This window comes from Balaenoptera acutorostrata, chromosome 13 (assembly GCF_949987535.1).
Source record: "Balaenoptera acutorostrata chromosome 13, mBalAcu1.1, whole genome shotgun sequence".
Classification (NCBI taxonomy): domain Eukaryota; kingdom Metazoa; phylum Chordata; class Mammalia; order Artiodactyla; family Balaenopteridae; genus Balaenoptera; species Balaenoptera acutorostrata.
This window is the reverse complement of record NC_080076.1, coordinates 92,630,110-92,642,944: the sequence shown is the minus strand read 5'-3', so window position 1 is coordinate 92,642,944 and position 12,835 is coordinate 92,630,110. Positions and strand designations below refer to the sequence as shown.

General features: G+C 60.1%; 1 protein-coding gene across 4 annotated transcripts in view; it reads right to left on the bottom strand.

Annotated features, from left to right (window-relative positions):
• Positions 1 to 12,233: 12,233 nt before the first annotated feature.
• Positions 12,234 to 12,835, bottom strand: part of SFSWAP (splicing factor SWAP) — an 88,281-nt gene continuing 87,679 nt past the window's right edge. For all 4 annotated transcript variants that reach the window (XM_057526371.1, XM_057526368.1, XM_057526369.1 and 1 more), the window contains one exon: positions 12,234 to 12,547. In XM_057526371.1, the coding sequence (XP_057382354.1) occupies positions 12,482 to 12,547 (66 nt within the window). In that variant the 3' untranslated portion in view covers positions 12,234 to 12,481. The remainder of the gene's footprint in view (positions 12,548 to 12,835) is intronic.

The window sequence follows — 12,835 nt, the reverse complement described above, 5'->3', positions numbered from 1 at the left end:
GGCCATCTCTCATTGGACGCTGTGGGCCGTGTGCCCATCCCTAACCAAGCATGTGGCTGGGGGGGGGGGTGGAAGTGAGCAGAGCCACCTGCACTGATGGTGGGAAGGAAGGGGTTTTCTAAAGGAACTGAGATGCTGACGTCAGAGTAAAGGAGGGTGGGTGGCAGCCAGGGCTGGCTCAAGGGGCTCGGAAGAGATGCCGGAGCAGTCGACCCCATGGTGTAACAGTTCTTCCTGCATTTGAGAGGGGACGCTGGCTGAGGAGCGGTAGGCGGCACTGAAGGCGGTGAAGAGCCGTGGCAGTGGCAGTGGCAGGGCCACAAGCGTAAGAAGCGGCCGACAGACAGACATGGTTCTCCCTAGGTAGGTCCAGATGGTGCCTGGTGAATGGTGCGGGAACCAAGGACGCTTGGCTGGATGTCGGGGGACGTGTCACTTCGTGGCGGGTGCTGTGTAGCACCACAGCTGCTGTTTTCTCCTCGAGTCTGCCACCGAATTCTGGCATTTGCACGTGGCCCCAATACAAGCGCTGACGAGAGGCCACTTTTCACCCATCAGATGGGCGACGTTGAGAAGGTCATCTATCACCACTCACCGAGGAGGGAAGGGGGACTTTGGTGCTCCTGGAGGGGTGCCAGCTGGTACAGCCTCGCTGGGAGGCCATCAGGGAGCAGCTATTAAATTTGAAACGTACATTTCCTATGGCCCAGCATTCTTGGTGTCTGCCCTAGAAAAACACTCGCATCTTTGTACAAGACGGCTGATGCAAGATGTAATAGTTAACCAAAAAAAACCCCAGAACCTGCCTAACTGTGTGCGCTGGTGCTGGCCGTGGTCAAGGACACAGGTGACGGGCAGAGTCCCCCTGCGCGCGTTTGCCGGCCTGTGTTTGCTGCGGTGGGGTCATGTCCCACTGCAGAAATGGGCACCTCTTCTAAGACCCGCAGGTGCTGTGTAAGCTGGTGGCTGGCCTGGGATGACCACACTGGGACGTACCCCAAAGACGGAACACCACATTGAGTGAGAAAGAGTGGACTAGATCCAGGTGTACCAACGAGGCTACTCAGACCTATTGTTGAGTGAAAAGGAAAATTATGAGAAAAAAAGCAGAGAGCAGAAAAAGCCCACGAAACAACTACATACTTACATTTACCATGTGTACCATGCACAAACACTTGTGTCATCTCTTCTGAGCTTGGTCTGCTCAGGGGACCAGATGAGGACCAACAGGTAGGTACCAGGATGTGAAGGGACCAAGGCCTTCAGTGTCTCAGCACGGTTTTACATTCTTACCAGGAGCAGCTATTCCTGGTTTGCTTGTGTAACTCAAGGTCAGTGGGAAGAGCAGGGTACAGGTGTGTGTTGGATGGGAAAGGTCAACTTGCTCAAGGAGGTCCCTCCTCCAAGATGGGGCCCCAAGGGGAGGTGGTGCCCTTAGACCAGGCCCCAGGCCTTCAGTCTAGCAGAGCGATGGGGCACTCGCCGCATGCCTGAATCCCTGCCTTTGTGGGGCTGACACCCGGCGGGGTGGGCATAGATGAGTCGGGTGCAAAGTGGAACAGTGGCTCCCAGAAGTTCCAGGCTCCATCCCTGGAATCCACGGATTTGTCCCCTTATGTGGTAAGGGGAGCCTTGCAGATGTGATTAAGTTAGAGATCTTGAGGTGGGGGTGGTCGCAGTGTCCTCACAAGGGCCCTTGAAAGAGGGAGGCGGGGGAGGCTCAGAGTCAGGGGAGGAGGCCACGTGGTGATGAAAGCAGAGGTCGGAGTGATGCAGCCAGGAGCCGAGGGATGCAGATGCTTCTAGAAGCTGGACGAGGCAAGGAGCAGAGCCTCCCCAGGAGCCCCAGAAGGAGCCAGCCCTGCTCACACCTTGCTTTCACCCCAGCAAAACTGTCTCTAGACCTCCGGACTCCAGAACGGTGGGGGAACAAATGTGCCTCACTTTGCACCACTAGGTTTGTGGTCACAGTTACTGCAGCCACAGGAAACTCCTGTGCATCTTACGGGCGGGATCAGGAGGATGGGATGTCAGCTTCGCAAAGGCCTGAGGGAAGAGCAGTCAGCCAGGGGGCCAGCCCGTGCAAAGGCCCCGGGGCAGCCTCTGTGTGTTGGAGGTTCAGGCATGGGGCTGGAGTGCCGAGAGGGGGAGGTGGTTTTAAAACTTGTCCTTGGGACTTCCCTGGTGGCACAGTGGTTGAGAATCCACCTGCCAATGCAGGGGACACGGGTTCAAGGCCTGGTCCAGGAAGATCCCACATGCCGCGGAGCAACTAAGCACGCGTGCCGCAACTACTGAGCCTATGTTCCGCAATTACTGAAGTCCGTGCGCTCTAGCGCCTGCGTGCCGCAACTACTGAGCCCGCATGCTGCAACTACTGAAGCCTGCGTGCCTAGAGCCCGTGCTCTGCAACAAGAGAAGCCCCTGCTCGCCGCAACTAGAGAAAACCTGCACGCAGCAACGAAGACCCAACACGGCCAAAAACAACAACAAAAAACTTGTCCTTGAACTCTTGGCTACGCTTCCCAGCAGGGGCTACACCCCTGGCCTTCGTGTCCACCTCCATCAGCAGATGGGCCTGAAGGGCTCACGTGATGACTTCTGAGCCTGCCTTAGAAAAGGCCACAGGCTTCCCTGGACCCCCTGGCACTCAGTGCAAGACACTTGCCATCTCAGTGGGAGCGGAGAGAGGGAGAGGGAGAGAGGGAGAGGATGCAAAAGAGCCCCAGCTGTTCCAGCCGGCCCTTTGCGTCTTCCCAGCTCAGCGGCCAGCTTGCGGGTGAAGAAGCTTCGGGTGGTCGGGGGGTGGCTGCAGGGAGGCCTTGGGGAGCACTGCCCGGCCGAGCCCGGACAGCCGCAGCCATGGACGGTAGTCAGGATGGCTGAGACGTGTTTAGTACTGCCACATTTGGGATGTTTTTGCTGGTATCTAGATGCCATGTGAGTCTGCTAGGGCCGCCGTAACAAGCACCCAGACATTTATGGTTCCGTGTCCTGGAGGCTGGAAGTCCGAGATGGAGGTGTCGCAGGGCTGGTTCCCCCGAGGCCTCTCTCCTGGGCGTGTAGACGGCTGTGTCCTCACGTGGTCGTCCCTGTGCGTGTCTGTGCCCTGATCTCCTCCTCCTATAAGGACACCAGTCACACTGGATCGGGGCTCACCCTATGGACTCATTTTACCTTAATCACCTTTAAGACCCCATCTCCAAGTACAGTCACATCTTGAGGTGCTGGGGGTCAGGACGGAAGCATCCAGATTTTGGAGGAACACAGTTCAGCCCATAGCAGATGCCCAGATGGAGGGAGAGGGGGTCGTAGCCAGAGGTGAGAGGTCGTCAGGGCGGGGACCAGGTGCGCAGGGGGTTGTGCGGGCTGAGTGGCCATGGGGGCCGGGGTGGGGTGTCGCTGGTGTCCCTGGGCCCCGCCCCATTCAGCTCCCAAGTGCAACTCCTGGTCCTGGAGCTGGACCCTCTGCCCAGCCCGTGCCCCCGGGGAGCACCCCAGCCCCTCCCTCTCCGGGGGACCTGCCTGAGAGGGAGGCGGGTCCCCGTGCCACGGCCTCCAGAGAAGGCGTTACAAGAGAAATCAGTTCCGGTTCAGAAGACCTGTATTCACCTCTTAGTATTTGAAGAGAAGCTGCTCTAACTGCTGGGATTGTCTGTGGGATGTGCTTTCCGGCGCTCCCCATTGTCTTCCGTCCAGGACGAGTCTCTGGCCCCCTTGGCCCCATTGGTCCCTGTGCAGGAGGAACTATTTCAGGCGCCTCCGAGAAACCCAGCTTAAGAGGGAAAATTAGAGAGTTGGTTTCAGGCATGGCTGGTTCCAGGGGCTCTGGGCCCAGACTCTGCTTCCTCCCTTTGGCTGACCTTGCGTGCTCCCCCACCCTTCCCAGAAGAGGAGGCCCTCCTTTTCTTTTGGCCGTGCCACGCGGCACGCAGGATCTTAGTTCCCCAAACAGGGATCAAACCCGTGCACCCTGTGCTGGCAGCTCAGAGTCTTGACCACTGGACCGCCAGGGAAGTCCCGAGGAGGCCCTTTCTAACGTTTCAGGGAAGGTCCTGGGTTGTCTCACTTGGGTCTTGTGCTCTTCCCTGAGCCCATCACTGGGCCAAGCAGAGGTGAGTTCTGATTGGCTGGCCTGGGTCTTGGGCTGAGGGCCTGTCAGCCCCACCCTTACCACGTGGGCCAAGTCGGGGAGGGGCGGCTTTCCGGAGGAAAATTGGGGTGCAGGTGCCAGAAAGGGGTGTCGGCAGGAAAGAGGCCGACAGTGCATGTTCCCGCACCCTTTCCAGGCTTGTCGTCCGTTCACTGTGCTCTGGGAGCTGATCTAAGGATGTACAGACCCAACTCAGTGAATTCTGGCTGCCCTACTTGGAGGCGATGTAGCTACTCCCAATTTAAAAAGAAGCAAAGCTGAAAACCTATGTCCACAGACAAAGTTGTGCATGAGTGTCCGCTGCAGCATTATTCATAATGGCCAAAAAATGGAAACTGCCCAAATATCCATTGACCCGTGATGAATGGACACACAAATGTGGTGTATCCACACAATGGAATATTATTCGGCCCTAAAAAGCTATGAAGTTGTGATGCATGTTGCAGCATGGAAGAGCCTGGAAAACACTATGTAAGTGGAAAAAACAGGAAGACAAGGCCACGAGGTGTACGATTCCATTTATAGGAAATGTCCAGAACCAGCAGATCCAGAGAGATGGGAAGCAAAGCGGTGGCTGCCAGGGGCTCGGGGAGGGGAAGGGGGGCGACTGGTAATGAGTAGGTGGTTGGTTTATTTTGGGGTGGTGGGAATGTTCTGGAATTGGATAGTGGTTGATGGTTGGATGGTGCTATGAGTGTACCAAAAGCCACTTTAAAGGGGTGAGTGGCATGGTGTGTGAGTCACCGCTTAAAAGGAAAGGAGGGGCTGACGGGTTAGGGGCTCTGCTCCAGGCCCGCTGGTGAAGGGCCGGCAGGCCGGACCCGCCTGCCCCGTCTGTGCTGTGCGGCCGCTGCTCTTCCGGCCCCGGCTGCACAGTGGACGGCTGCTCGCAGGGGTCAGCAGGTTGTGAAACTGAGACGAAGCCAAGTTACCGTGCATCACTGAATCAGCGGTACCACGATCTCAGAGAGCGCGAGGAAGGGGAAGGGCCGCCACGCACACGGTGACGGGCTGCTTTGTCACGTGCAGTTGGTTTCTGACTTATGGGAAGAGCTTTCTAGACTCAGCAAGACACGGCTCTTCACCGTGCATCCCTATTAAACACACATTAAAGAACAAGGAAAGTTAAGCAGGCTGGTGAGGTGTTGGAGGCGCTGTCAGGTCTGTGCTCTGTCCGTGTGGGGGGGAGGGGTGGGTGGAGGGTGGGGGAGGGGGCGGGGGGAGGGTGGGGGAGGGGAGGGGCGGGGGGAGGGCAGGGGGAGGGGGAGGGATGCTCCTTCGTAAATAGCCCTGGGAGGAGCGCAGCCGGCTGGGAACGCACGGAGAGCGTCTGACGCCCACACTGCCCTCAGCCTATAGCCGAGTGTTCCTCGGAGCTCAGGCCTGCCCCTGCACAGCATCTGGAGTTTCCTTCCAAGGCCCTGTATTGGGGCGAGTGGTGTCCCCCCAAACTCACGTCCACCCAGAACCTGAGAATGTGAGCTTATTTGGAAAGAGGTTGCTGCAGATGGAATCAAAGCTGAGGCTGGAGATGAGCCCATCCTGGATTGTCCGGGTGGGGCCTGAACCCAGTGACAGAGTCCTTGGAGAGGAGGTGAGAAGGCGGGAAGCACACGGGCAGGTGGCGGCAGGGCCGGGAGCCGTGCAGCCATGAGCCAAGGACACAGCAGCGCCCAGGACGCCGGCAGCACCAGGGGCGGGACGAACAGCAGCGCATCTGCCCTCAGAGCCCCAGCCTTGCGGCACCCGGGCCTCGGGCTTCTGGCCCCCAGAACTGAGCGGACAAACTCCTGGGTTTTCAAACCTGCTTAGTGGTGGTTTGGGCGGCTGCCCAGGACCCTGACACACCTCCCAGCTGTGCCCACCCTGCCTTCCTGCTGTTCCCTAAACCAGGGCCGGGGCAACCTTCCCCACACGTGGAGGGATTGTGCCACCTGCCTCAGCGTCGGGGGCTTCCGTTGTGCTCGGGGGGCAAGTCCCAGCTCGCAGCCCAGCCCGTGGGCCCAGTCTGCTCCGCCCCTCCTCCTTCACCCCGGGCCCCCCGGCCCCAGAGCTCCCCCCGACCCTCGTCACTTCCCGCAGGTCTCGCCCGCGCCTCTTCCTGAGAGGTGCCCCCTGGCTGAAGCCTCTGCAAAGCAGCCCCTGCCCTCGCCCCACTCCCCGCTGCGCAGTCCCCACCACCCGCCGCCTGGTACCTTCTCGTCTGTTCATTCCGGGCCCCCCTCAAGTCCGGGGGCTTTGCTGTCCTGCCCTCAGTGGCTCTCAGCAGCACCATGAGGGCCTCAGGAAGGATCCTCCACCTTCGAGGGGAGGCTGCCCCAGCCCACCGCCAAGGCGGCGAGGAAGTGAGCCGACCAGCCATTGCTGGGGCTCCAGAGGCCTGGTGTCCCGGGTCCCCCGGGCCCTCAGCTCCCCCCGCCCAGCCCTTCGTGCGGGGCTCCCCAGAGGCTGGTCCTGGGTCGCTCTCTCGCTGCTCTGCTGCCCGGCAGGCTGACTCTGGCGGCTCCAGTTACCAGCCACGTGCTGCGGGCACGAGGCCCATTTGAGACCTTTGGCCGGCAGCCTCCTGCCTGGACAGTCCCATGGATGAGCCACGCCAGGCAAACCTGTGTGTCCCCAGCACGGGTGCGTCGGCTCCCCACCACACGCCCTGCACTCCTGACTCCGTGGCAGGTGTAGCCGTGAACCCCGAAGCCCAGGCTGGAAACCTGGGCGTGATAGTTATTTCTGTAGAACTGCTTACTGTGTGTCTTTAACCCAGAAGCGCTCATTCTGAACAAGTCTGTTACAAATAATGGCAAAAGGAAATGCAGCTCTTCACCTTGACTTGATTGAAGTCAACAAGTATTTCCTCTGGTAGCGTTCGAGCCCCTAGTTCCAGCTCTCTATTCACACGACGTTTTGGAAGATTAGCTCTGGAGCACAGTCGAGCGGCACCCGCGTTCGGATGGCAGCCTCAGCAGCAGGCGACGGTGCCCACCAGGCATTCTGCATACGATGGACGCCGTGTGTGACTGAGGCCACTCTTCCCGAGTGACGCCCCTGTCCCCTCCCCGCCGGACTCTGGGGCCCAGGGTTCCAAGCGCGCTGGGCGAGCAGGTTTGACGGCTTACGCGCGCTCACCGTACAAGCTAACGCGCGTTCAGAACGCGGGCGTTCCTAGGTGCCGGCTTTAGAAGGCAGAGTTTGCGTGTTTGAGTTTCTCTTTTCTTCTTTTTTTTAAAAAAGTAAACTTTGGGAATTCCCTGGCGGTCCAGTGGTTAGGACTCTGCTTCCTCTGCAGGGGGATCCCTGATAGGGGAAGATCCCGCGTGCCCCGCGGTGCGGCCAAAAAAAGAAACTTTTTGAAACAGCTTTGCATTTACAGAAAACTTGTGAAGACAGTGCAGAAAGGGCCCGTGTGCCTCACACCTACTTTCCCGTGCTGCTAACATCTACGTGTTCTGGAGCGTTGTCACCAGCAGTGAACCGATGTCCACGCATTATTATTAACTGAGGTCCCTGCTGGATCAGACTTTCTCATTTTCCCCCTAACGTCCTATTTCTGTTCTGGGATCCCATCCAGGTGCTCCTGGGGTCTCGTGTGTCAGCTGAAAGAAGTATGTGTGTGTAGTAACCCGCGTGTGTAGTAACCTGTGTGCGCGCACATATGCATAAACGCTTCTACATGCAACCTCCCGTAGCTACGTTCAGCTAAACGTGCGCTCACGCTGAGGTCTCCGCATCTAATCCGTCACCACAGGCATCATCCGGCCTCTCCCCTTGCCGACCTGGGGCCCTGGGAGTCACTTTGGGCTCCTCTTTCTCTTTCTCTGTGTCTGTCTGTCTCCCTCATCAGTCACTGAGCCCGGAAGGCCTGGCCCCGCCCCCATTCCCGCCACCTGCTCGGCGCCCCCTCTCCCCCAGGCCCACCGACCGCTGCCGTGGACCAGCCTGTGTTGTCGGGCCTCCCGCTTCCAGGGCTGTGTCATCGCCTGGCTCGTGTGCTGAGCCTGGGCCCACGCTGGGCTGGAGGGCGCTGGCCCCTGGAGTGGGTTTTGCGCACCGAGTTGGGAGCTGGGAGGCCCCGTGTGCCCACAGAGGGTCTCCGCGTTAGAGGGCGCAGCCGGCCTGCCCTCCGCCACCCGCCCGCCCCCTCTGTCCCGGGAGACCCCGGCGCTGGTTGTGCAGCTTGAACGTCAGAATGAACGGGGAGCCGTTGGCCGTGCTTCCTCAACCCCCCGCTTAACGCCTGACCCCCCAGCTCCCCTGAGCGGCCCGCGATGAGTAGCTCACGCCCCCCGAGGTGGAGTGAGCTGGGGCCCTGCCCTCGCACGCCCGTCTGTGGAGGCAACGCGTGCCAGCGTCCTGTCCCGCCAGCCCTGCGAAGCCGGAGCCCGACGCCTGCTGGCTGCGTGGACGGCGGGGCGGCCTGGTCTGTCACGGAGACTCAGCACCGGCCCCAGACGCCAGGCGGGCAGCCCCCGACCCGCGGGCACGGAGCGGGGTGACCGGCTGGCTCTCGGAGGGCCCGGCGTCCTTCGCCCCTTCTTTGGGCAGCGGCGCCCGATTTCCTTGGGGCTTGGCCTGCGTCCCTCTCTCGCCCGGGCACCTATGGCCACGCGGTGCCCGCCGAAGCCCCTGCCGGCGCTGAGCCCGGACGGAGCTGGAGGGAGACCGAGCAGGGCAGCGGCTCGCCTGCTCCCTCACCGGGAGGCGGAAGGGCCGCTCCTACTCGGGCTCCCCCAGCCCCTCGCCGGGAGCCGCCCTGCCCGACTCCACCCTCGGCCAGGTCAGCGGGGACGCCCTCTGCCGCTCCCCCCGCCCGTCGTCAGGCACGGGGGTGAGGGCCCCCCGAGGAGCTGAGGGCGGCTGGAGGGAGGGGCACCGGTCAGAGGCAGGGCGGTCTGAACGCGTGGGCGGCAGGTGACGGAAACGGATCAACGTCGGCCCCGGAGAGCGACACGTGTCCCTCCTGTCGGTGCAGCGAACTGTGCAGGGTGAGGGGTGCTGGCCGGCCTGTGAGAACTTTCTCTTCATACTTTCTCAATAAATCGAAACGTGTTCTAAAGCTTATTACAGAGAAGATAAAGGAGCTTTCTGTACAGATACAGAAGTAGCTCCAAGACGCAGAGTAACCGCAGGCGCAGGGGAAGCAGGCTCGCAGTTTGCTTTTCTGTGTGTAGGAGACGCGGATGCGGACGTGGGCCGGGCGGAGGAGACCATAATTTCCCACTTCCTTGTAGTTGTAAAAAGCAACTCGGAAGGACACACAAGGAAGTAATATTTAAGCAGGTGGAGGACTCACTTATTCAACACAAATGGAACCCCAAACTGCTGAAAACCGCCTGTCGGTTCGGCCGTCGGGTTGAGCTTCCAGCCCCTCCTGGCAGCAGCCCGGCCCCGGCGCTCTCTGCTTGGCTTTCTCCCGCTGCCCGTCGTCTCTTCTCTCCGGGAATCTGGGTCACGGAGAGCGAGCTGATCTGGACGCAGGTCTCACCCGGGCGGGCGGGGACATCCAGGCAAAGCCTCACTGGAAGCTGGTGGGAATGTGTTTTTTAAAAAATATTTATTTATTTTTGGCTGCGTCCTGTCTTCGTTGCGGCGCACGGGCTCAGTTGCCCCGCACGGGCTTAGCTGCCCCGCGGCATGTGGGATCTTAGTTACCCGACCAGGGATCGAACCCGGGCCCTCGGCAGTGAAAGCGCTGAGTCCTAACCACTGGACCGCCGGCACATTCCCAAGGAGAGAATATTTTTAAAGGGGAAAAAGTATTTAGCAGAATGTTGAGAACACGGGAAGCTGCCCAGTGACAGGAGGGCAGTCCATCCCCGGGGGCCCCGAGTTCCCCATCCCCAGTCGCCCACAGAGCACATCCCGGGGCCGGTGTGCGTGGCTTCGGCAGCAGCAGGGATGACTCGTGCGTCATACACACCGTGAAAAGCCCGATTCCCTGGCATTTTTAGGTGCAGGAAGCTGTCACGCCTGCCCCACCTCCCACCCGGGATCCTGCCTGGACCAGCGCTGACCGATGGGAGACGGGACTGAGGACCTCTTCTCCTCCAGTTCCTGCGGCGGTGATGGTGGTCGCCAGTCTCGCGGACCCTGCCACCGAGTCCATGGCAGGTGTCGTCTGGGCGACGTCCGTGTAAAGACCGCATCTCCTCACTGCACCACGAAGCTCCCCTGGCAGCCTGATGTCACCCGCCATCACCCCAGCCCGCTTGGCTGCAAACAGAAATGTCCACCGTGTTAGACGGGGCCTGACAGACGCCGGACGAAGCCCACGGCCCCAGCCCGGGCGTCCTCTGCCAGGGCTTCCCCGCAGCTGACGTCGGAGAATGCACCCCCATGACAGAGGCCCGCTCCACAGCGCTCGGTCAGTGACTGTCCTGCTGGTGTCGGCCCAAGTGGTCATTTTCCTGCCAGGACTCTTCCTCTGGCTCATAACCCCAGTTCCTTCACAGTGGAAATGATGCAGCCAATCGACGGCTCTGCACAAAACAGCAAAGTCGTACAAGTAGCAGGGAGAGAGAAGGTCACGGTCGGAGCTCACCAGTCTTGTCTAAGGACACAGAACCCATACGCCATGAGAAAAATGAAGGACCGTGTAAAAAAAGCAATTTTTGAAGGTTAAAAATATAAAGTCAAGAGAGAAGTGACAAACTGGGAGAAAATTATTTACAAAATAAATAATACAGAAAGGAGCGCCTATAGTGCAGTAAGAAACTCAATAGTAATAAACAGCCAAAGTACAAGGTTGGTTTACAGAGGAGAAATACAGAGAAGTTGCTCAATCTTACTCATGATTAAAGAAATGAAATTAAAATGTGAGAACTTTGTATCTTTCTGATTCAGCCAAGGTACTGTTTGCGTCACACGGCTTTGGGCAGGGTGCAGAAAAGGCACTCGGGTTTGGTTGGCAGAGAGCCCTTTCTGGAAGGCAATTACTTGCATCGAAATCAAAAGCACAGGTTCCCTGTGACTTCCACCGCTGGGGATGGCGTCTGCGGCCTCCGTGGTACCTGTGTGCCCAGGTGACGCCTGCACCAGGATGTCCAGTGGGGCTGGCTCTCGTGGGGGGACGCTTCAAACAGCAGGAGACTTGGCGTCCATCCGGGAGGATACCCCCGACACACACGCACCCGGTCCGTGTGCCAGGACCGTGTCCAGTGGACGGCGATGGCCAGGGCAGGTCCTTAAGTGCCGACACGGCCCTGTCTCAAAGGCAAACACGTAGGACAAAGTACAGAACTCTGCGTGAAGTGGCCACCACTGTGCGAAGGGACAGGTGTGCACGACACCGATTTGCGTACGCGTCTGCCGGGCAGCGGGACCTCGGCCAGAGCGGGAAGTGGGGCCCCGCCCGCGGCCCCGTCCCCCGTGGCCCCGCCCCCTCCCATCCGCCCACAGACAGCTCCCTGGGGTGTGTCCTGCTTTCCCGACGCTCTCGAGCAGGACTCCTGGGAAGGGGTCTACTTTCTAAGCAGGAAACCGTCAAGGTTCCATTTCTGGGTTTCGGACGACGGGCAGAGCGAGGGCGGACTCCGACTCGGGCGCGGGCGCGGGCGCGTGTGAGGGCTGCCGGGACCCTCGTGCTGCAGCGCCGGAGGCCCCCACTGCTGGTGCCCGAGGGGAGGCACAGCCCGCCCGGGGCCGTGGGCACTCTGCAGAGAAAGGCCCGGGACCCCGCGTGACGCGACCAAGCGCCCCTCCGTGGCCGTGGCTGAAGCCTGCGGTGGGCTCACCGGGGGCCAGCCGAGCAGGGCCCAGTGAAGGGACGGCCTCATTCAGCACCATCCACCCGGGTGAACGTGGAGGACATCTTGGTGCTAAACATAGAAAGAAACCCACCCAAACGGCGACGCCCTGCTCAGGGGGCGGGGTGGGGCGGGACCTCCAGGCCACCTGCCTCTCCTGCTTTGCGGGGGCTGAAACGGCTGTGGCCTTGTGCCCCGGTGCAGGGCCCGGGCAGCGGGACAGGCGACCCCTACAGCCATCCCCATGCCGCGCGACGCCCACGTAGCAAGTGTTAGAGGCCAGTGACAGACGGCAAACAGTAAAGAACTCACAAGCCAAACAAGGAAGAAACTGCCCACGGTTACTAGCTAGAAAAGGTGTTTTCCTCCCATTTTATTTGATAATACATTTTCACAGAAACAGGATATTATTTACAAATATACAGGTAAGAGACTGCTGGTCAAAAATCTTAAACCTAAAATGTCATCAAAAATTAATTTACAAAACCCGCCAACCGTCCAGGAGCCCCAGCGGGATGGTCTTTGCAGGACGGGGCTCTCTGCTCTGCCAGCTCCTGGGGCCTCAGGCCCAGCCGCCCACGGCCGAGTCTCAGGAGGCACTGGTCTGCATGTTTTTGGAAGCTGCGAGCATCGCTCTTACTTTGGCCATGAGGTCCTGTGCGAGGAGAGACAGAAGGCATCCCTGGGGCTCCCGTTAAGACTCGGGAAGCGGACGCTCCACACAGGGAAGTAGCTCGCGAACGTGTTAGTGGGTGAAGACCGAGGAAACTGGGGGCAACGTGCTGGGTGGCTGGGGACACACCCAGGCAGGCTCAGGGCCCAGGAGGAGACGCTCAGGCCTGGCCGGGAAGGAGGAGACGGGGCTGCCCGGAAAGGGGGGCCCAGGGACCAGCGGCCCCGAGCAACGCCGACACCACGGTCTCCAGGGGACCAGCCGGGACCC